The 23,368-nt window shown below is 43.0% G+C and overlaps 1 protein-coding gene across 1 annotated transcript; it reads right to left on the bottom strand.

Moving 5' to 3' along the window:
- Window positions 1-1,089: 1,089 nt before the first annotated feature.
- Window positions 1,090-10,675, bottom strand: PATL2 (PAT1 homolog 2). The gene is made up of 16 exons (XM_047861338.1): window positions 10,595-10,675; window positions 10,246-10,336; window positions 9,443-9,657; window positions 8,716-8,796; window positions 7,882-8,045; window positions 7,293-7,370; window positions 6,919-7,060; window positions 5,516-5,636; window positions 5,319-5,416; window positions 5,053-5,106; window positions 4,818-4,951; window positions 4,515-4,674; window positions 3,892-4,032; window positions 2,502-2,599; window positions 1,551-1,700; window positions 1,090-1,108 (listed from the first exon to the last, which is right to left on the bottom strand). Exons 1-16 carry the CDS (start codon window positions 10,673-10,675, stop codon window positions 1,090-1,092), a joined length of 1,827 nt encoding a protein of 608 aa, XP_047717294.1.
- Window positions 10,676-23,368: the final 12,693 nt, after the last annotated feature.

The raw sequence follows: 23,368 nt of genomic DNA, 5'->3' as shown, positions 1-23,368 counted from the left end.
TAAAATTTGGACTTCCCATTAGTTAAAATTCCAATATTTAAGTCATGGCTTATAAATCTATACCTTGCCTAACCTCTCTCCAACCTCATCACCCTCCCACCTTCTCTGTGTACTTTAGCCATACTTTTCCTTCTTTTTCTGAAACACATTAAATTCATTCTCACTTGGCAGCTTTGTGCTCAGTAGTTCCTCTGTGTGGAATACTTTCCCTTCTACTTAATTGTAACCACTGTTGACAGTCCTTCCTGGACCATTACACTGCAGTCACTCCTGACACACCAAGGTATTGATCACAACTTGATGTTTTGCATCAGCCCCTGACTAACCAGAATGTAACCTTCAGAAGAGCAGGGAGTTTTCACTGCTGTTACTCTACCACCTAACATGTGTCTGGTTCAAAAAAGGGATTCCAGTGATTAATTTAACTTGACAAACAAGGTCATGTATTCAACAACAAACATGTCATACCCCAAGGGAGATATTTATAGCCAATCCTATTAGCTTAAAGAGGGCTACTTTCTCTTTATACAAAATGGCAGTAGTGGGGGCACCTGTTTGGCTCAGTCAGGTAAGTGTCATGACTCTTGATTTCAGTTCAGGTCATGACCTCACACTTTGAGTTCTAACCCCACATCAGGCTCCCCACTGGAGCCTGCTTGGGATTCTTTCTCTCCCTCTCTCTTTCTCTGCCCCTTCCCTGTTTTCTCTCAAAGTAAATAAATACACCAGGAAAAAAAATGGAAACAGTGAAGAAATTTCCAGGTCATACTTTTGTTAGACATAACAAGACCTTGTCCCTTTTATTAAGGACTTTCTTAGGTCATTCACAAGTTGCATCTCCTAACTTATAACAAGTTTGAACACATTATTCTTTTAGCTCTTTAATTATACCTTATCATGTCATGCCATTTTAGGCATATCACACAGGTTTTTAATGCAAGCATAAGAAAATGTTTTGGTTGGGGTCCTTCAATATATCAAGGCATAAGAAATGTCCTTGGACTCTCTGGATCTCTGAAGACATAGCTCATATAGCTAGTGTCTGATGATTAAACTTTTCCTACATGTACATGTTCCAGAACAACTGGATCAAAAGATCCAAGCAAGCCTACAAAGAGAACAGATGTTAACTGTAAACAATTATATTTTCTAAAATATTTGTGTGATTTGATTAGTATCTGACTCCTTCCAGCAGATGGTAAATTCTGAGGACACAAGTGACCTTTCATGTTGTTCATGCTTTTATCTTAGGGTAGTTGTCCCTCAAATATTTCTTCAATTAACCATTCAGCTTCTATTCATCCTTGCCCTTAAGTAGTTTAGCATAATAAATGAGGAAAGCCATCTGGGAATAAATTAAAAAGTCTGACTGAAGAAATAGGCCTCACAGCCCTAATATGGACCAACTGGTTACTCAGTCAATGCTGGTATCTGGAACAACTTCTAAAAACAAGGTATCCTTCATATTCTTAGCTTAAAACAAGAACTAAGTGCAGAACCTAGACTGGGCTTGAACAAGGGGCTAGGACCTTGTTTCTGCCATCACTTACTCCATCCTCTCCCCTAGCTGCTGTACCAATTGTTTGTCCACATGGTGACAAAACAGAGGAAGAAGGTTGCTGGGGAAGGCTAAGGGTTCTGCCAGAGAGGCTGTCGGCATATGGGCGATCTCCCAGGCAATCAGAACCACCATGTCTGTCCTGGAGGGCAGAAAAGACAGAAAACCTCAGAGTCTTTGTATTTATGTAGTAAACAGAACTCAACGCCAAGGTTCCTAGTTATTTTTCCACCACCACTGTCAGCCTTTGTGCTTGTAGGGAACATTTGCAGAGTTTCTATGTGCCAAACAATGCTTAGTGCTTTACATATGCTCCTTCTTATATTAAGAACTCTGAAGTTCCTTGCTTCAGATTCTCAGTCGCTCTGCCCCTCCCCTGCTCATGCTCATGCGTGAGCAATATAAATATTAAAAAAAAAAAAGAAAAAAAAAAGGAGCACCTGGGTAGCTCAGTTGTTTAAGTGTCCCACTTCAGCTCAGGTCATGATCTCACTGGTTATGAGTTTGAGCCCCACGTGGCCTGACAGCTCATATCCAGGAGTCTGCTTCAGATTCTTTGTCTCCCTCTCTGCCCCACCCCCACTCATATTCTGCTTCTCTCAAGTATATAAACATTGAAAAAAGGTGGGGGGGGGGGTTTGTGCCTGGGTGACTCGGTTAAGCGTCTTACTTCAGCTCAGGTCATGATCTCATGGTTTGTGGGTTTGAGCCCTGCGTCAGGCTCTGTGTTGACAGCCTGGAGCCTGCTTCAGATTCTGTGTACCACCCACCCTCTCCCTGCCCCTCACATGCTCATGCTCTATCTCTGTCTTTATACAACTTCCCTTCTCTATACAACTTCCTTCCCAATACTAGAATATACCACTCAGGAAATATCTCATCTGACTCAGCCTATACATCCCCGGGGTACTGACATAGTATTTACAAGGCCATAAGATCTTACCAAGCTGAATTATCACTATTGGACTCCTTAAGAGAAGACTCCAGGGATACCAGCTGCTCCCCATGACTCAGCAGGGCATAGAGCAAAGAAATTCCAAACTGCAAGTGATAGAATATCCAAGGTAAGAGGAGTTCACCATAGGCAAGCAGTGCTTTCCTGGCTCTGCCACGTTCCCAATTAAAAGGGAAGGTTCACATGTAAAAATAGAGTACAACACTTGTAAAATGGTTAGGTTTTACAATGGCTGGCCAAAGAACTCTCAGACCTTTAGAAGGAAATCACTGCTTTCAAGTTTCCAGAAGATCCTTGTGGAGAGTTGATTAAATGCACACTTGTGGGTTCTACTCTCAGGAGTCAGAGTCTATACATCAGGAATACATCCAGGAATCTGATGCAGGTAGTTTGTGGACCCCACTGAATGAAGCATTACTTTAGGCAAAGATCTTCAGAGAGGGGTTCACAAGATATACCATTGGGGTAATTAGAAGGTATCAGAACCTTCACATCTAGAGTCTTCACTTAAGTTTTTCTATCTTTCCATTTACATAATAAAGGTATGTACTTAGTATAGTTTCACATGTGTAGGACCTATAGACAAGCACATGCGGGACATGATTCAGAGCTTTTTACTAAAAGAGATAATAAAGTTTGGTGACGGGGCACCTGGGTGTCTCAGTCGGTTAAGTGTCCGACTTCAGCTCAGGTCATGATCTGGCAGTCCATGAGTTTGAACCCCGCGTTGGGCCCTGTGCTGACAGCCTCGGATTCTGTGTCTCCCTCTCTCTCTCTGCCCCTCCCCCCGCTTATGCTCTGTCTCACTCTCAAAAATGAATAAATGTAAAAAAAAAAAAAAATTAAAGACAAAAACAAACAAAAAAAGTTTGGTGACCTCTGCTCTAAAGGTCCACCTCAGCACCATCAGGGAGCTTGTTAGAAAAACAAATACAGGGGCGCCTGGGTGGCGCAGTCGGTTAAGCGTCCGACTTCAGCCAGGTCAGGATCTCGCGGTCCGGGAGTTCAAGCCCCGCATCAGGCTCTGGGCTGATGGCTCGGAGCCTGTTTCCGATTCTGTGTCTCCCTCTCTCTCTGCCCCTCCCCCATTCATACTCTGTCTCTCTCTGTCCCAAAAATAAATAAACGTTGAAAAAAAAATTAAAAAAAAAAAAGAAAAACAAATACATGGGCCACACTCCAAGTCTACTAAGTGAGACTCTCTAGGGGTGAGACCAAGGAACCAGTGTTCTGTGAGTTTTCCAGGTGATCCTAGTGCTTACTAGATATGGAGGAGCACTGCAGCAAAGATGCAAAGTTAGCACTCCCTTGCTTATTCCTTGCCTGTGATAGCACCTGAAAGCCATCTGTGGCAAGAGAAAAGCCTCCACCCTGTTACCTGGTTCTGAAGGATCACAGTGACTGGTCGCTCTGAGGAGCCAGGCGGAAACAGCATTAGCCCCTGAAGTCCTTGGAGGAGTTCATGGAAGGTCAAGTAACTGATACATTTGCCCAGAGGTTTGAATAACATTTGTAGGGCCTGCAAGAAGGTAAGTGCCTCTCTCAGATTTCACTACAACTTCACCTCCTCCTACTTTTCCTCTACCTCCTTTTCTTGCTGACCTGCTTTTGGCACTTTCCTGGTCAGGTTACTTCCCCAGCCTATCATTATTCATGTCTCTCCAATCTGAATACTGGTGCTTCAATACCCACTTATTTAGGATGGCTTCCCTAAGAAAGTTGGACATGGGGCTCGCACTTCTCAGGGAGTCCTTATCTTCTCAAACCTCCACAGCATACTCACACCTGTGCCAACACATGCCTGTATTTTGTTTATTGTACCTAAAGTTCATCAGTTGTTCCTATAGTAGTTTGTTCTGGAACTCACCCACCTGAGGGTGTCAGGTTGACCTCCCCCTGCCCAGCACTTTCTCCAGCATCTCTGGGGGTGGGGGACAGAGGATGAAGTGGAAGGATCCCTCACCCATCCACAAAAGTATCCTCTGCTCAGTGCCACAATACCTGATCGGCAACATCCCTTCTGACTAGGAGGGGCAAATGGTGGGTGATAGCTAGAAGAATGCTAACAGCTTGATCCTGGGGCAGGAAAGGGAGCAGCCTTGCCACCAGAACTTTCCCCTTCCTCACGGAGAGCACCTGCAGGAAGCCATCTGCTGCCTCCCTACATTGCGAGAAAGGAGAACATTTTCAGGGCTCTGTATAGAGGGCTCTGGCTACATGCCAGAAACAAGGGGCAGAAGCAAAGTCAGTGTCTTTGCTCATCTTGCCCTTCCTGGGCTGGAGGTGTGACCCTCCCACACTCACTCCAGATTATTCTGCTCCTGGGTCTTTAAGGCCTGGAAGAGCTTCTCAACCTGGTTGCTCTGCTGTTCAGAGTAGCAGGGCTGTTGAGGCCCATCCTTCTGGCCCTGTTCTAGCTCTAGTAACTGAATGAACATCTGGCAATTTGAGGGTGGGAAAATAGGAAGAGGTCAATATGAGCAATATTCCATTCTCAAGGGTCAATTAGGAACTCATCCCTAAGGACTTGATAGCTCACCTTCTCAATCCGGGACAACACCTGAAGCCTCTGACTGCTTGCAGCTCCCATCTCCTAGGAGAGAGTCCCAGGCCATCAGCCACACCTCCATAGCAGCAGCCCAGGCCTCAATCGAGCTACAAATTGAGCCAGAAAGGCTAACACAAAGTCTGACCACACTTCTTTATCACTCCTAGGTCACAGTCTGATCTCAAGCATGACAATGCCCCAGTCCTTTCTCCAAAACAGGGGAGACAAAAAGGGTTCTGGAGAGTTAACACTTCTACCTGCTCTTGAGATCCATGGGGTACAGCATCAATAGCTCGACGAGGGCTAAAACATGTTGATACAGCTACCTGGCCCAGGGAACCCTCGATTCGAACCACTGCACAAAAAGGAGTCAAAAAAACACATTCCCTTCCCCTTTCCACCCTCTGTTCATCCGGATGTCTATCCCAACCCACCACGTCAGCCCTGGTCCCACCTGACTCATAAGCCTCCGCCTTCTGAATGTAAGGTGTTACCAGCTTGAGGGATTCAACCTTGGTCCTTCTCCCAAGTAGTTCTTCCTCTGTCTGCTTCTTCTCTAGTTTCTGATAATATTCCTGAGAGTCCATGGAATAGAAAAATGTATCCTCATCTCAACTTAGAATTAAGGTTCTTAAATGCAACCTCTTAATACATCCTTTCCTACAGCATTCATTTCAGAAATGATCTTGGCACTTTAGGCCTTTCTGCCGACATCTTGAGTTGGGCATCGTGCCATCTGTATTGGGGTCTCCGTACTAAGGACTTGAGGAGCTAGATACCACCACCAGATCTGATGAAAAGGCAGAGAGCAAGGTGGAAATCCAGGAAGCAAACCTGTCCCAACATCTGCAACCTTCTTTCATTCCTTATTCCCAGTATACACATTGCACACATCTTCCGCCCCCAACCCCTGTTTAGTTTTGTGATTGTACCTGTGCTTTCCCAAATTACAGTTATCTGATGGCATGAAGAACCATGAGGAGCTTGCAGTACAGAGATGGCACTATTGTCAACTGGCCAGTAGCCAATAGCACTCTAGGCCAGTTTTATGCTTCTGAGGAATGGCCCAGCAGCTCTAGTATCTTCTCAAAGAAATCTGTAAAATCCCAAGCTAAATAAAGCCACTGACTGTGAGTCAAACAAGGATTTAAATAAAGTTCTTTCACTTAGAAGCAGTGCCAAAAAGGCAAGAGTATAAAAATATTTTGCTTTCAGTGATCTGGGCAGAAAGAAGAGTTTTTGAAGCATGGTGGAAAGGAAGAAAGAAATTAGTCTAAATAGGAAGGGGTTAAGTGTCGGAAACTTGGTAGGGGGCTCCTAGAAGTTGACCAGAAAGTGGAACACAGCTTAGACAACATCCAAAATCAGTAGGTAAGACCTGCCTCATAAATAAAAGGGAGATAGGGAACAGAGGATAAGGAGTGAAAATTTCTGCTGGCATTTATTCAGTTCAACAAATTGAATCCCACTATTTAGGAGATTCATGTATCATATCTAAAAAAGCACAAAGCAGGTGAAGGTTTATAACAAGACATTTCTAAGATACACAAAAGTGTACAAAGGCAGAAAAGTTCTTATTTCAAGGCAGAGTAGGGGAAATTCTTGGCAAAGGATGAAGACAAAATGTCAATGTTTGGGGAATTGTAAATAATCCCATTTGTCTGAAGTGTAGGAGAATAGAGGATAACGATCTTGGGATGTCAGATTTAAAAATATGGCCCCTATCCTGTAGGGATGGTTTCTCCCACCTGACTGGACATGGCCTCTAAAAGCTGGAAAAATGACCCAAGAGGGCTGATGGAGTCCAGGTCCATTTGACGCCAAGGTCAGAGGCAGAGAAGAGCACCTGGGGCTCACCTGGTAGTAATAGTCATCCAGGCAGGGGTTCTCACTCTGCAGCTGAACCATCTGTACTTTTATCACCCAGTCTTTCTCTTTTCGGGTCATGAGGTTAACATAAGGGTCTGGCTGCTGAGACCAAGGCTTCTTGGCTGGGGGACTTTAAGCCAGAAGGAACATTCCTTTAGACCTTCCCACCCCTGCACAGTGAATGTCCCAAGGAGAGTTAAGCAGGGAGTGGAGCCATCTGGGCAGGATGGAACAGAGTGCATAGGTGGGCAACACTGGGAGAGTGTTATTTGTGTAGGGGCTTTGGAGAGATGCCCAATCACATAGGAATACTCAGCATGCATACGAGCTGCCCTCAACCCTGCTGCCCATCCAGGCTTTACCTTGGTGTTCGACTATGTTGCTGCAGCTGCAAGATCCGTTGGTGCTGAGGGTGGAGCTGGGTCAGATGACTAGGAAGACTTAGAAAGAAACTTGGGCTGGGTGAAAGAAAGCACTCAGCTCCCTGCCCTCCCATTCAATTAGCCTCTGGTAACCTCAGTTGGACATCTAAAGCAACTCCATCTGTTCATGTGCCTCCCCCAAAGTCAGCCACACAAAACACCACAACCCTAGCTCAGCAGGGCTCACTTTCCCCTCCAAGATACATTTTCCTGCAATTGGGCTGTGGGAAATCTTGACAAAAGAGAAAACAACTTGGCCTGGTTGTTGGGAGTTCTGTCCTAACTTGAGTTCTGCCATGCCAGCTAACCTCAAGTAAGTTTTTAGTCCTTCTGGGCCTCTATTTCCTCATCTGTGAGGGGAAAATGACTGGACCCTACCACACACTTCTCTTACTAAGTTTCTGTAGGTGTTTTTCTGTGGCAGTTGGTGGAGTGGCTCCACCCCTCCTCAAACCACTACTTTCTGAACCTGTGGAGAAGAGTTTAGCCTGTGGGAGACACTGGGATGCCCAGCTCACTGAGCTAGTACCTGAAACTAGGGGGCCATGAGGTTGGTGGGCTGCAGAAGAGAGTTGGGTCTGGTAGGAGAAGTCGAGGTCCAAAGTGTCGTGCTGGAGAGCTGGCACTGGAAAAGGTAGTCCGGAAAGGAACAGGAGAGAGGTAGTCCAGCGTCTGAGAGAGGAATTTGGAGGTCTGGGAAAAGGGCATCTTCAGCAACAAATGCTGCTCTTGCTGCCACATGCCTTTCCCACCTTTATATTGTCACCTGCCTTTTCTCCCATAAGAACCTCACCCAACAGAGTTGGTCACCTCCTAGGGAGCAGCTCCTTAGTCCCTGATAGTGTGGGGGCATGCACTTTTCCTGTCTGGTGAGTCATCACCGGTCTCGGTCTCTCCTCTCTGTGATGGTCTTCCCTCAGACTCTTGTACCTTCAGCTACTGGGGCAATGCTTCTTTGCCTCTTTTTGGACTCCTCCTCCCCAGAGCTGCAATTGTCTTCTTATTCTCCCTGTTGGCTTTCCTGCAATTCCTCTACCCCATGCCATGTTCTCATTACACAGTTAACCTAAGGGCAGGTGCTCTTTCCAGCCCTAAGCTCAATGCTGCTCATCTGCTGAAACATTGGGAGGTGAAAGGATGGCTCTAGTTAGCCTTTTTCACTTGGATGGCCAGTTGTTCCCTGACCACTTCTACCATTTAACAACCTTCCCTAGACTATAGGTATCTCCTGCCTCCCATACCTGCACCTCAATTGGGGTGCTCCATTTCCAGAGCAAGGTCAAGAACAGACTAAGGTACACTCCACATGCTCCTTCTCCACACACCATTACTTTCTCACAGGATGGCTAATGAAGTGACTCACCTGCCACAGAAAGTGCAAGGAAGCAGGTGACATCCCCAACACACCAGAGGCCTTGATTCCAGGGGAGTTGAGAAGACCTCTCTAGAACGGGAGGAAGACTGAGGCTTGAAAGAGCCATGTGGTCATCAGCATCCACTGGGTTTGGGGTGCGGGAAGGCCAACCACTTCCAATATGCAAGACAGTGGAAGCCTGGCCCTCCGTTGTAATCAAAATCAACTGGATCAGGACCTCTCTGCTTCCTTTGAGGGGAGGCAAGACTGGTATCTCAGGAGTGGGTTGAGGGAGAAGCTCAGTGATTTCATTTCTGTTTGGGAACCCTGGTCTCTCTCCACTGGTTGTGGGAATCCAGGGGAATAAATACCAGGAATGAACTGCTGAGACATGGGGCCTAGGGTCAAAGAAAACTCACCTTCAGCACCAGGAGCTGGACGAGCACCTATGGGCTATGCACAACCCTTATAGGACCTGGTTTTTAAGGTGAAGACAGCATCAGAAACTAAGTGGGAAATAGGAAGAAGGAAGGAGAGTGTCTCTACTCAGGTTCAAGCCTAAAATAGAAAGTGTTAACCCAGAACTTATCTTAGAAAGGTGTGGAGGTCATGTAATCATGGCCAAATGATTAAAGCAAGGGACTAGAAAGGAGTGAAGAGAAGGATATTTAGCAACAGTCTGTAAGCCGCAGATGGTTCAGGACAACAGTTACCCCACCCCCTCCTGTCCTGGTACCTGGGTGTTGTGGAAAGCATTGAGGACAGCTGGATCCCCGAGATCACCCTCTTCCTCATCCTCCTCTTCCTCCTCCTCCGGGTCTGGGGTTAGATCTGGATCCAAATCCATCTCCTCCTCCTCCTCCTCGTCTTCCATTTGGGAGGCAGATACTGGCTCCTCCTCAGGAGCTAAGGAGCCACAGCACTTGCTCAGACCTCGGTTTAAGTGGGGGCCTGAGAAGGGAGTAGATGGGGACTCAGGCGTGAAGAGTCTTTTCTAGAGAGGCTGCTTCTCAGTAGCATCTCTGTTTACAAGTCACCTCCAGCACCCTCTTCAAACAATGTCTCCCCCTCGTTACCTGCCCCTAACCACTCCCCTAGCACAAAAGGAACCTGACAGGTGTCAACCACTTTTGCTTTCCATATCTCTCCAATTGCCTCAGTATGTACTACCCCAGGTTTCTCCACTTGCTCTCCCCCACATAACAGCCCTGAGTGCCTCCTTAACCAATCAAGTTCCAGTTACCAGGACCCCCTGCAATTTAAGCCTACTATGCACCAGATACCTTACATGTATGTGTCCTTTTAATGTTGAGCAGTCCTGCAAGGCTGTTATTGATAATTTCACAATGGAGCAGAGGAAAATAGGGCCCAGAAAAGTGACCTCAGTCACCAGTGTGATGTAGCTAGCAAGTCAAAGAGTTTGGAAGTCACTGCCAATAATTCTGGACACCCAGGCCCATATCCATCCACTGAACCAGACCATCAAGTCTCTGTACCCCAAGCCTTTTCATCCAAATATCACAGCCTAATTGTCAATACCTTCAAGACATGTCATCTTTGCAGGCTTGCAGACTTCCGCCATGGCTGTTTCCTCTGGTAAGATAACACCATCCGCCTCTGGAAGGTAAACCTGAGACAGGAAAGAAACCCAGAGACACCCTCCTTCTCAGTAAGGATGTCATGGCATCTATCCTCAAAGAGCCATGATCTCCCCCTGGCAAGGTTGTCAGAGGAGTATTGGGCCCAGCGTCTTGAAGCAGGACCCTGGGCTTTCAGACTGTTTTAAAGCCCCATGCTGTGCCCTCACCAGTCCAGCTGCAGGGAGCAAAGGGTCAGAAATGAGGGACAGAGTTTGGAATTGGAGAAGCACTTCCACACAGATGCACACTTGGCCTGGAGGCCTCACAGCTGCCTTGTTGTTGACACCCACCACTGGACTGTTGCTGTTCTTTCCACTTAGTTTAGCCATGGCAGCCTAGGCCTGGCTTGCTTGCTGCCCTGGCTTTAAGAGTCCCAGCCCCTCCTTTGCTGCCCCCTTAAAGGGCCAGCATCCCCCCAACCACTGCACCTTGATAGAAGTATGAGAATATAATCTAATAATAGAGAAAACTCTTGAAATGGCAAGAGACATAAATTCCATTTTTAACCACCAAGTTTGTGAGTACAGATTATGGGGATTGATATTTGGGAGTAGGTATTTGTTAAAAGGATCCCTGTTTTCCACACCCTTCATAGGAGCGTTATGAGGTTATGTTCCCTTCAGTCCCTAGGTTTTGATTCATCAAAATTGGATTGGAAAGCCCTGGGGGGATCCTGAGGAGATTTGCCAGGAACCAAGATCTCAGCGCTTGGGCAGTGCACTTGTAGATCCTAACAGTGCACCTGATAATGCTTGCCTTTCACTGGGTGTTGTGAGTTAAAATCTGCCTCCTAGCTCTAACTGATGAGGGACCCCTGTGAATTTAGAAGCCAGATCTTCAAGGTTAAAACCCATTTGCATGAGTTACCCAGACAATCTTTTATCTTCTTGGGTACTCCAGTGGAAAACAGGTTCAAAAGCTCAGGAGTAATAAGAAAACAAGACAACAACAAAAATGAGCACATCAGTACAGCTGGTAGGCAAAAACCTAAGACCCACCTGAGCCTCATCTAACACCTGAGTGAGCTGGGTTCTGTGCCCATATCCTGTATTTATTATGTTTTCTAAATTTTAGTTACTTAACATACAGTGCAATATTGATTTCAGGAGTAGAATTCAGTGATTCATCACTTACATACAACACCCAGTGCTCATCACAACAAGTACCCTCCTTAATACCCCTCACACATCTAACACATCCCCCACCCACCTCATTCCATCAACCCTCGGTTTGTTCTCTATTATTAAGAGTCTCTTGTTTCCCTTTCTCCTCTCCCCCTCACTCTGTTCATTTGTTTTGTTACTTAAGTTCCACATATGAGTGAAATCACATATTATTTTTCTCTCTCTGATTGACATTTCGCTTAGCATAATGCATTCTAGCTCCATCGACACCATTGCAAATGGCAAGATTTCATTCTTTTTGATGGCTGAGTAATATTCCATTGTGTGTGTGTATATATATATATATATATATATACCCCATTTTATTTATCCATTCATACATTGATGGACATTTGGGCTCTTTCCATACTTTGGCTATTGTCAATAATGCTGCTATAAACATTGGGGTGCATGTTCCCCTTTGAAACAACACACCTATATCCGTTGGATAAACACCTAGTAGTGCAATTGCTGGGTCACAGAGTAGTTCTGCTTTTAATTTTTTTAGGAACCTTCATATTGTTTTCCAGAGTGGCTATACCAGTTTGCATTCTCACCAGCAGTGCAAAAGAGATCCTCTTTCTCTGCATCCTCGCCAAAATCTGTTGTTGCCTGACTTGTTAGCCATTCTGACAGGTGTGAGTTGGTATCTCATTGTGGTTTTGATTTGTATTTCCCAGATGATGAGTGATGTTGAACATCTTTTCATGTGTCTGTTAGCCATCTGGATGTCTCCTTTGGAGAAGTGTCTATTCATGTCTTCTGCCCATTTCTTTAAAAAAAATTTTTTTAATGTTTATTTTTGAGAGAGACAAAAACTGAGTGGGGGAGGGGCAGAGAGAGAGACGGAGACACAGAATCTGAAGCATCCCAATGCTGAACTGTCAGCACAGAGCCCAATTCAGGACTTGAACTCAGGAACAGCGAGATCATGACCTAGGCTGAAGTTGGATGCTTAACCAACTGAGACACCCGGGCATCCCTCTTCTGTCCATTTCATAACTGGGTTATTTGTTTTTTGGATGTTGAGCTTGATGTTCTTTATAGATTTTGGATACTAACCGTTTATCTGATATGTCGTTTGCAAGTATCTTCTCCCATTCTGTCGGTTGCCTTTTAGTTTTGCTGATTGTTTCCTTTGCTGTTTAGAAGCCTTTTATTTTGATGAGGTCCCAATAGTTCATTTTGCTTTTGTGTCCTTTGCCTCTGGAGATGTGTTAAGAAGTTGCTGCAGCCAAGGGCAAAGAGGTTTTTGCCTGCTTTCTCCTCGAGGATTTTGATGGCTTCCTGTCTTACATTTAGGTCTTTCATCCATTTTGAGTTTATTTCTGTGTATGGTGTAAGAAAGTGGTCCAGTTTCATTCTTGCAAGTTGCTGTACAGTTTTCCTGGCACCACTGCTAAAGAGACTGTCTTTTTTCCACTGGAAACTCTTTCCTTATTTGTCAAAGATTAGTTGGCCATATGTTTGTGGGTCTATTTCTGGGTCCTCTATTCTGTTTCATTGATCTATGTGTCTGTTTTTGTGTCATTACTGTACTGTGTTGATGATAACAGTTTTGTAATACAGCTTGAAGTCTGGAATTGTGATGCCTCCAGCTTTGGTTTTCTTTTTCAGGATTTCTTTGGCTATTCAGGTCTTTTGCGATTCCATGCAAATTTTAGGATTGTTTGTTCTAGCTCTGTGAAAAATGCTGGTGGTATTTTTAAAAGTTTATTTATTTATTTTGAGAGAGAGCACGAGCAGGGGAGAGACAGAGAGAGGGAGAATCCTAAGCAGGCTCCGCACTGTCAGTGTAGAGCCTGATGTGGGGCTTATAGTCATGAACCATGATATCATGACCTGAGGTGTAATTAAGAGTTGGACCCTTAACTGACTGAGCCACCCAAGCATCCCAATGCTGGTGGTATTTTGATAGGGATTGCATTAACTGTGTAGATTGCTTTGGGTGGTACAGACATTTTAACAGTGTTTGGTCTTCCAATCCATGAACATGGAATGCTTTTCCATTTCTTTGTATCCTCTTCAATTTCTTTCTAAGGGTTCTACAGTTTTCAGAGTAGAGATCTTTTACCTCTTTAGTTAGGTTTATTCGTAGGTATCTTATTGTTTTTGGTGCAATTGCAAATGGGATTGATTGCTTGATTTCTTTTTCTGCTGCTTCATCATTGGTATATAGAAATGCAACAGATTTCTGCACGTTAATTTTATATCCTGGAACTTTGCTGAATTCATATATCCACAGCCTGTGTTTAAATGAACCGCATGTGACTTTGTAGAATTTCTGAATAAAAATGAAAATGAAACTAACTTCTCTACATCAAAACCGCTAGATAAGTCCAGTTATCATGGTTTATAGGACCGTGATTCTTGGCTCCTCTAAAGAAAAATTTTGTTGCAGAAGTTTTGCTGTATGTTAGAATGATAAAAGTGAGGGGGGGGGGATTAAGTAGCTTAGTTAAGTTTAAGTTACTGAAACTTTTCAAATATCCAAATTGGGATCAGGCCTTTTTGGTAATGTCATTCAGCTGTTTCTGTCAAGAATTTCCTAATAGCTCACTTTGGTATTAAAAATAAAAGGGCCAGTGGTGAATGTCAGTGTTCCAGAAGTGATTTATTAGGTTGTTGTAGAGACCAGGTCTTATGAAGAGCCACCTGCTGCATGCATAGTGTAAAAATAACAGGATGTGTTCATTTTTAGAAATAAAAATCCCTTTCTTGTTTTTGTTTCTCAGTTTAACTGCCACTTATCTCTCCTACCGATGAACCAAATTTCTGCATTTCCTCAACTCCCATCATTCCTTCAACCATTGCTCTCTGGCTTTTGACTCCATCATAATGAGGGCACCAAGGGACAGATGAACAATTCCACAAGCTTCCCAACCCTTCCTATGGCCAGTTGACAGTTTTTCAACCCTATGTTAGTACTCTGCAAACACACTATCAAGACAAATCCCCTACCCTCACTTCTACCCAGTCACCACCCCTAAACACTACTTGAATGACACAAAATCTGGAACTACCATTGCCCATTGCCCCTCAGAAACTATCCACAGTTACCAATGATTTCTAAACTCTAAGTGCAAATGACGGGTTTCAGCTCTTACCTTGGCTCAAGTCTTGACAGCATTTGACACTATTGACCATGCCCTCCTTATATCTATTCTCCCACAGCTTCCTAACACTTTAGTCTCCTGGTTCTTCTTGTATGCCTTGCGTTATCTTTCCTTTCTGCTGCTTGTATGCCTTTTTCCTGCTCTCCTCATCACCATCCAAATATCCTCTTCTTCATGCCTCTCCTCTTTCCCGTCTATGTCACATATTCTTAATTTGACAGTTGCCTCAAACTGTGTATGTTTGTGTGGTTTTTAACATGTACGTTTTTCTAGACAGACAGTCCAGAGCTTTCCTCACATTCTCAAAGGGATCAAGAATACCCCCATGCCCTGAATTGAGTCCTCTGCAACTTGGTATTCCTGGGCAATCTCATCCACTCATGTCTTCCTACCCACTACATGCTAGTGACTTCCAAATCCTTTCATCAGATCTGACACTTTCCAATTAAGCATCTCAGTGATTTTTATCTTCTGTCCATTACAGAAGGCATAAAATCCTTAAAATCTGCCTCTCCAGCCTCCAGTCTTCAAGTTCTCTGCCTTCTAGTTTGGGTTTCAGAAATTATAAGCTATATTTGGCTGTGTGGGGAGAGTGGAATTCTGATGGAGCCCTCTCTCATAATCAGTGTACACCAGGATCTCTCTCCCTGGCCTGGGGGCCTCTCTCCTTTTGTCTGGGAGTTGTATTCAGTTGTTGATCAAAGCAGCTTCCTGTCCCAATTCTTTCTTTCTTTTCAATGATATTAAACATGTATCTTAACAGGCAATATGCTCTTCATTGTGTCACACAAGCAAAATGAATTTGCAAAGGAAGTTATTTTAACTGGAGGGTGATTTCAGATGTTTCATTAAATGGTATTATTCTAATTTTCTAAATATTCAAATGGGGTTGAAAAACTTAGCTCTGGCTTCACTTCCTCCAGGAAGACTTCTCTGACACCCACCTCCCTTCCAGGCTGGATGAGATGCCCATCTTTTGTGCACTCATTGGTTCTTACACTATTTTCTCATAGCACCTACCACGCTGAGTTGTAATTCTGTTTCTGTATTTGTCACCCCCATTTGAGAAAAGAGCTGTGTCTTCATCTTTGTGCTTCCAGCACTTAACACAGTATCTACAACAGGATAGGTCCTCAGTCTCCTTCCCCTTGGAGACTTTGTCAGATGCGGTTTCTAGCCTGCCACCTGGGTCTGTCTATTCCAGCCCACTTTCCACGTTGCTTCCAAGAAATGTCACTCTAAGAAAACAAACTTTATAATATCTAAGCCAAAAGTCAAAAAAGACATAAAGATTTGACTAAAAAAATTATAACTTCTATACTGAAGACATATTTATGCCAGCATAAATTCTTATAGAACAAAGATTTAAATATTAAAAAAAATTAAACCTCAAGAATACTCAAAGTGTGAGTTTCTTTAAAAATGTGAGGGGTGCCTGGGTGGCTCAGTCGGTTAAGCATCTGACTCCGGCTCAGGTCATGATCTCGCGGTCCATGAGTTCGAGCCCCGCGTCGGGCTCTGTGTTGACAGCTCAGAGCCTGGAGCCCGTTTCAGATTCTGTGTCTCCCTCTCTCTCTGCCCCTCCCCTGCTCATGCTCTGTCTCTCTCTGTCTCAAAAATAAATAAACATTAAAATAAAAAATTTTAAAAAAAAGTGAAGTAGAGAAGGTCCTTGTAACCATGACCTCAAATCCATAAACCATGAAAGGTGACTGGTAAATTTGTCTGTGTAAAAATGTAAGGCTTCTGAATGGCAAACAAAATAAATTTATTTTTATCCGGTAATCTTAAATTTATCTTTAACAATTATTTATTATTTTTTTAATGTTTATTTTTGAGGAGAGAGAGACAGAGAGAGACAGAGTGTGAGCAGGGGAGGGGCAGAGAGAAAGGGAGACACAGAATCTGAAGCAGGTTCCAGGCTCTGAGCTGTCAGCACAGAGCCCGACTTGGGGCTCGAATTCACAAACTGTGAGATCATGACCTGAGCCAAAGTTGAATGCTCAATCAGCTGAGCCACCCAGGTGCCCCTGCCCTTAAAAATTATTTAAAATAGCTTTTAGATGAAGTTCTTTTTATTGTGTCTGAAGATTTTGAGGGCTCAGGAAAGGAGAATTTATGCTAAGTCCAGATCCTTTTAGAAATACTTCCTTTACAACTCCTGATAATATTATCCAGTCTGCAACCATATCAAAATTAATGTAACACTGTTGATGGGTAATATAAACATAAGATTGCTATTTTCTCTCATATTTACTTTTAAAATCCTATAACTTTAGGTAAGTGCTGGATGTCTGTTAACACAGAACATCTAATCCTTATGGAGACTAAGAAATCTTGGACCACACTATTCACTTCTTCTAAAAAAATAAAAGTCCTAATTTAAATAAGAAAAGTATGACTTTGTCCTAGTACATCTGAGCTGCTGTAACAAAATAACAGAGACTGGGTAGCTTATAAACAACAGAAAAATTTTTTTTCACAGTTCTAGTGCTGCAAGTCCAAGATCAAGGTGCTGGCAGACACAGTGTCTGATGAGAGCCCACTTTCTTTTCTTTTCTCTGTGAGAGCTCACAGATGATGCCTTTCACTGTGTCCACAATGGTAGAAGGGAGGGGTGAGGGAGCTCATCAGAATCTCTTTTATAAATTCATGATTCCCATTCATAAGGGCTCTACCCTCATGACTGAATCATCTCCCAAAGGTTCCTCCTCCTAATACCATCACCTACCTTGGGGATAGGATTTCAATATCTGAATTTGGGGGTGGACACAAATATTCAGTCCATAGCCATGACCTTGGGGGATATAAGTTAAGTATATAAAACTACTATGTTTTTACCGGAATTTTACATTGAAATATAATATTTGGTTATTAAAGTCTCAAAATGGTTATTTTTTCTCAAAACTATGCTTCCATTTATAGGAGAGGTGCAGGTGCAGACAAAAAAAAAAAAGCTGAGACTTTGTCTTCCAAAATCTATATTCAATCCATAATCAGGTAAATCAACTTTCTGGGATTAATCTGTAATTGCCACATTTACATAGAAACTCCTGGTTAAAAAAACTTTTCAAAACAGATTGTTTGGTGTTGCATTTAGGCTCAATGTTCATTTATTTAATTCACCTATGATATTTGGAAAAATTTTTTCAAACTTAGGAAAATGCAGGGCTTCACTGAATTATACATAAAGGCTGCAAAATATTTTTGTTACACAACTAAGTACAATTGAATAAATGTGATCAGGCAAAAGTAAAGACTTTCCTTTCACATTTAAATTATATTTGTTTGGGGTGTCTGGGTGGCTCAGTGGGTTAAGCTTACACTTCAGCTCAGGTTATGATCTCACTGCTTGTGGGTTCAAGCCCGGTTCGAGCTATGCTGACAGCTCAGAGCCTGGAGCCTACTTCAGATTCTGTGTCTCCATCTCTCTCTTCCCCTCCCCTCCTCTCAAAAATAAATAAACATTAAAATTTTTTAAAATTATATTTGTTTCACACATTACTGCCTGAAAACAAGTTGGAAGAGACTATTACTCATCTTGACTATGACAATTTGTTGCATAGTTTGGCCTCTCTTTTTAATGTTAAATAGTCTGAGTTTCAAGTTCTTCTTTTCTTTCTCTTTTAATTTTTTTTAATGTTTATTTATTTTTGAGAGAGACAGAGACAGGATAAGAGTGGGTTAGGAACAGAGAGAGAGAGGGAGACACAGAATCTGAAGCAGGCTCCAGGCTCTGAGCTGTCAGCACAGAGCCAGATGTGGGGCTCAAACTCACAAGCTGTGAGATCATGACCTGAGCTGAAGTTGGACGCTCAACCGACTGAGCCACCCAGGTGCCCCTCAAGTTCTATTTTTCTATTAATCTTTAAACAGGTGGCTTAGTGCAAAACTTGAATAGCTGACACCATTGACCACCAAATTGTTTGTGGACCAGAAATCAACTCTACCAAAGTTGCTTCCTTGTATATTTCCTTCTACTATGAGCTTCAAATGCTCTAAGCAGAATTTGGATATCACTACATTTGCTTAACCCTGATTTGATGATGATAATAGTTCCATTGTGCTCCAGGATCTAGATCTTCTGGTTTCAGATCCAACACATCTGTGCCTAAAATATATATCCTCTTATTCTTGGCCCTGTTCTCCAGGATTAATTCCAAAAAAAGTCATCTGTTAGAAAGGGTGCTGAATATAGAGTCACCGACTTCAGTCTCCATCGTGTGTACTTCACCTGGTTTTTTTCTGTTCAAGAACTGAGGTTTTACTTCCTGTAGAGGCAAGATGAAAGTCAGTATCCTACTTTGTCTGAAACTTGTTAGTTGATTTCTAGTAAGGCCATCAGGGATATGGTCTGGTGGAAGTCGCTGTCCTGGAGGGCTGAGGCTGGCCAAAGAGCTACCTGGCTCTTGTCACCTATGACGTGGGGCTGAAAGAGATAGACTCACTCATTCAAGATGGCTGAGAATCTCCAGGTGGCAGTGGCAATTGTCCTCAGAGCAGGGAGCAGAGTCTGAGAAAGAGAGGGATCTAGGACAGACTGTGGTTACTTCTCAAACCCTCTGCCTTTCCCCCCTCAGGGCTCTCTTCCTTCTAACATTTTATTTTGAGAAAACTTCAATCCCACACACAAAGTCCAGATGATGATAAATTATCTTCTGTGTATCCTTCACCTAGCAGTTGGTAACATTTGCCTAATAAATACTCTTTAAACAAACTCCCCTGTTCCATCACGCAGTGTTTGTTCCCAGTGACTGGGGATTTTGGCTGACAGAATCATGAATAGGAAACTCATAGAACAAGGAACACAAATAGTAAGTAAACATGTGAAAAAACGTTCAACCTAACTGCCTTTTAAAAATATGAAGTCGGGGCACCTGGGTGGCTTAGTCAATTAAGCATCCGATTTTGGCTCAGGTCATGATCTCACAGTTTGTAGGTTTGAGTCCCATATCGGGCTCTGTGCTGACTGCTTTCTCAGAGCCTGGAGCCTGTTTCAGATTCTGTGTCTCTGTTCCTCCTCCACTCATACTCTCAATCTCTCTCTCTCAAAAAATAAATAAACATTAAAAACTTTTTTAAAAAATTAGGTCAAACAAGGAGATGCAATTTTTCAATGATAATAACCTGCTTAGGGAAGGATGTGGGAAGATGAGCACTCTTTTTATTGGGCAGTGGAGGGTAACCTCATACAAAGTCTCTAGAGGGCAATTTCACAGTGTATAGCATGTGTTAGAATAGGGAAAAACTGGAAATGTCCCCAGTCCAGGGTTGGGTAAAAAAGTATGGTATATTCATATAATGAAATACAGTTAACCCTTGAACAATATGGGTTTGAACTGTGTGGGTCCAGGTATAGGTGGATTTTTTTCCCCCCATAAATATAGTACAGTACTGTAAATGTGTTTTCATTATGATGTTTTTAACATTTTCTTTTCTCTTAACTTTATTGTAAGAATACAGTATATAATACATATAACATACAAAATATGTGTTAATCGTCTGTTTATAGTATTGGTAAGGCTACCAGTCAGCAAAAGGCTATTAGTGGTTAACCTTTTAAAGAATCAAAAGTTACATGCAGATTTTCAGCTGCAGACAGGGTGGGGCTGTGTCAGGGTCAATTGTACTATGAAAGCATGAAAAACCTACATAGATCTCTATTATGATAGAAATGGATATATTATCCATGATATATAGTTAAATTTAAAAAAGCTATTTGCAAAGAAATATATGCAGAATAATTACATCTTTGTAAACATGTATATCCATATGTATATCTGTATATGAATAGACAAAGTCTGGGAACAAACATCAATTCATTAGCAATAGTTATCTTTGGGTGGTAGGTTAACAGAGAATTTAAATGTTTTTCTTTATTCTTACCTATATTGTTTGAACTTTTCTTTTTATTTTTTTTTAAACATTTATTTATTTTCGGGAAAGCACAAGTGGGGGAGGGGCAGACAGAGGGGGACAGAGGATCTGAACCGGGCTCTATGCTAATAGGCTGACAGCAGCGAGCTCTGCACGAGGTTCCAACTCACAAACTGAATGGGCAAGATCGTGACCTGAGCCGAAGTCGGAACCTCAATTGACTGGGCTACCCAGGCACCCCATGGCTGAACGTTTCATAATGAATATGAATTTTATAAGTAGAAAAAACATGAAGCTATGTGGAAAAGCTTTTTAAAATATCAAAGAAAAAAAAGCCTCACAGACAAGTTAAAAAAACAAAAAGAAAAAACAGCTTCACAGCACCTGTGTCATGATCTAAGGGATAAAGTCCACATTCTTTCCTTGGCACCAAAGTCCTCTGCATGCTCTTTAACCCCTCCAGGATTATAATTTATTCATACACCTATAAACCAGAGTCTCTGAGCCTTTGAGGAAAGATGTTCCCCCAGTGCCAATCCAGTGCCTAGCACCTAGCAAGGTGCTCAGTAAAGGTTAGTTGCATGACTGAAGGATGGCGATGCACACTGAGACCTGATGGATAGATTGGGGCCAGGCTGAGAAAAAAGAAGGCAAAGCTTTGGCAGCCCTTTGTCCTGGGGACTAGAAGGCTCTTCCTGTTCCTCTCATTTTCTGTTTAACACCGGCAACAGCAGGTAGGGCAGAAGTGGTTTGGTCCATTTGGTGTGTGGTGTCTGCGAAATAGTCCAGAAAAGTGACAGCTGGGGCTGAGCCAAGTCAGTGAGGGTGATGATGGGAAGGGAAAGAAGAGCCAAAGCTCCTGACCAATGCAAGTTTCAGTACAACTTCTACCCCATCAGCTGTTGAACTGACAATAGCCCTCCCTCAAACATGAGTATACCAAAAATGCTCTATTTGACCAGAATCTGGTTAACTAACAGGTAAACTTGACTTTGAAAGGCAAATATTTTTACTGAACTAGGCTCCTGGCAACCAAGACCCAAATATCCATGATTCTGAAAAAGGGGCATAGACTGGTTTTTTCTTGCTGCTGTGACAAATTACCACTCACTTGGTGGCTTAAAACAATACAGTTTATCATCTAACAGTTCTGTAAGTCAGAAATCTAACCTGAGTTTCAGGGGATTAACATTAAGGCAAGGCTACTTTCCTTTCTAGAAGCTCTAGAGGAGAATCTGTGTTCCCTGATAATCTCCCCATGGCAAGGTCCTTAATCATTACCACACCTGCAAAGTCCCTTATATCATTCACATTGATTAGGATGTGAACATCTGAGTGGATGGAAGAGAAGGGCATTATTCTCCCTACCACAAGGTGTGATATGGAGAAAAGTATAAAATTGTTAGTAATAAGAAACCAGTTCTGTATATAATGACATAGAAAATAGCTATATTATTAAATGAAAATAATCAAGCCCAGTTAATATGTATAGAATGATCCAAATTTTGTGGAACCGCCCCTACTTCCTCTCACTAAACTCTGGGTGTAAGCCTAATGAACCTCCTTCCACCTGTCATGGCCTGGTTTTTTGGGGTAGATGGTGGAGCCCATCTCATCCACTCACACCCTCAGGGCATCGAGTGGCCAGATAGGCTAGTCCCACCTCAGGTTTTGATGTCATCAGTCATTGAATAAATAGATTTTTGGCTAGCTTTACAAATGGTAAACTGTCTTTTGGCAAACCATTTGTGGCAAGGTGATCTACAGTTAAAACAATAATAGTAACAAGGATAACGAAAGTAATGAAATAAAGAAAAATATCACAAACACAAACCTTTAATTTTCTGACTTCCTCCTTTGTACCTTGACTGCTTATATGGTGTGTGTGTGTATGGTGGCTCCTTCACCTTTTTTTTTTTAAATTTTTTTTAACGTTTATTTATTTTTGAGACAGAGAGAGACAGAGCATGAACAGGGGAGGAGCAGAGAGAGAGGGAGACACAGAATCGGAAACAGGCTCCAGGCTCTGAGCTGTCAACACAGAGCCCGACGTAGGGCTCGAACTCACAGACCGTGATATCATGACCTGAGCCGAAGTCGGACGCTTAACTGACCAAGCCACCCAGGCACCCCTCCTTCACCTTTTTATATTCTTTTTGTTTTGAATTACTGATTCTTTACTAAAAATTTCTTCCTGGTTTCTTTGCAGTTCTCTTTTAGGAGAAGAGTTTAGAAAAGTCTAAGGAACCAGAGTGTAGAGAGCATATAGTCAAATGCAGGTCCCACATAGCAGGGGACAGCCAGAAGGGACCACGTACACTAACTGGCCAGAGGCAAGTATCAGCTAAGCAAGCTGGAAAGTGGGAAGCTGGGGTTTAGAAAAACTTGCCAAAGGGAAAAAGGGCATTTGAAGGAGACTCCTGACTTTTTTAAGGGGGCTTCACGCCCAGTGCGGAGCCTGAACTCATGACCCTGAGATCAAAACCCAAGCTGAGATCAAGAGTTGGACATTTAATGAACTGAGCCACCCATGTGCCCCAAGAGTCTTGATTTTTAATAGTGCTGCATGGAATCTAAGGCAGGATGGAAAATCCAAGTTAGAATTCTATAGTTTTAAACCAGAAACTGAGATGCAGACCCAAGGATCTATGAGGGGAAATCACTGATGAAAAGAGACTATGCCCGTAAGTTAGTTTCTGGGTGTAATATCCCTAGGGATGGTGCCCAATTCTTGGCTCCTGAGGTTGTCCTGTTGCCCCCACACTGTTAGGGGGTTTTGACTTCTGCATTTACTTACCCTTCTCTCCATCCAAGTTGACAATTAATGATGCCTCTAATCCCTTTTATAGTGGGTGCTGTGTTCCAA

This window comes from Prionailurus viverrinus, chromosome B3 (genome assembly GCF_022837055.1).
Source record: "Prionailurus viverrinus isolate Anna chromosome B3, UM_Priviv_1.0, whole genome shotgun sequence".
NCBI classification, from domain to species: domain Eukaryota; kingdom Metazoa; phylum Chordata; class Mammalia; order Carnivora; family Felidae; genus Prionailurus; species Prionailurus viverrinus.
This window is presented reverse-complemented; position numbering and strand designations above follow the sequence as displayed.

What these genes read in the sequence shown, in the direction of transcription:
- PATL2 (XM_047861338.1), bottom strand. Translation starts at nt 10,675, where the DNA reads ATGGCTAAACTAAGTGGAAAGAACAGCAACAGTCCAGTGGTGGGTGTC. An exon ending in TGGATGACTATTACTACCAG is followed by an intron (nt 5,637 to 6,918) that starts GTGAGCCCCAGG and finishes ATGGACTCTCAG; the next exon opens with GAATATTATCAGAAACTAGA. An exon ending in GAAGGGATGTTGCCGATCAG is followed by an intron (nt 4,033 to 4,514) that starts GTATTGTGGCAC and finishes ACCTTCTTGCAG; the next exon opens with GCCCTACAAATGTTATTCAA.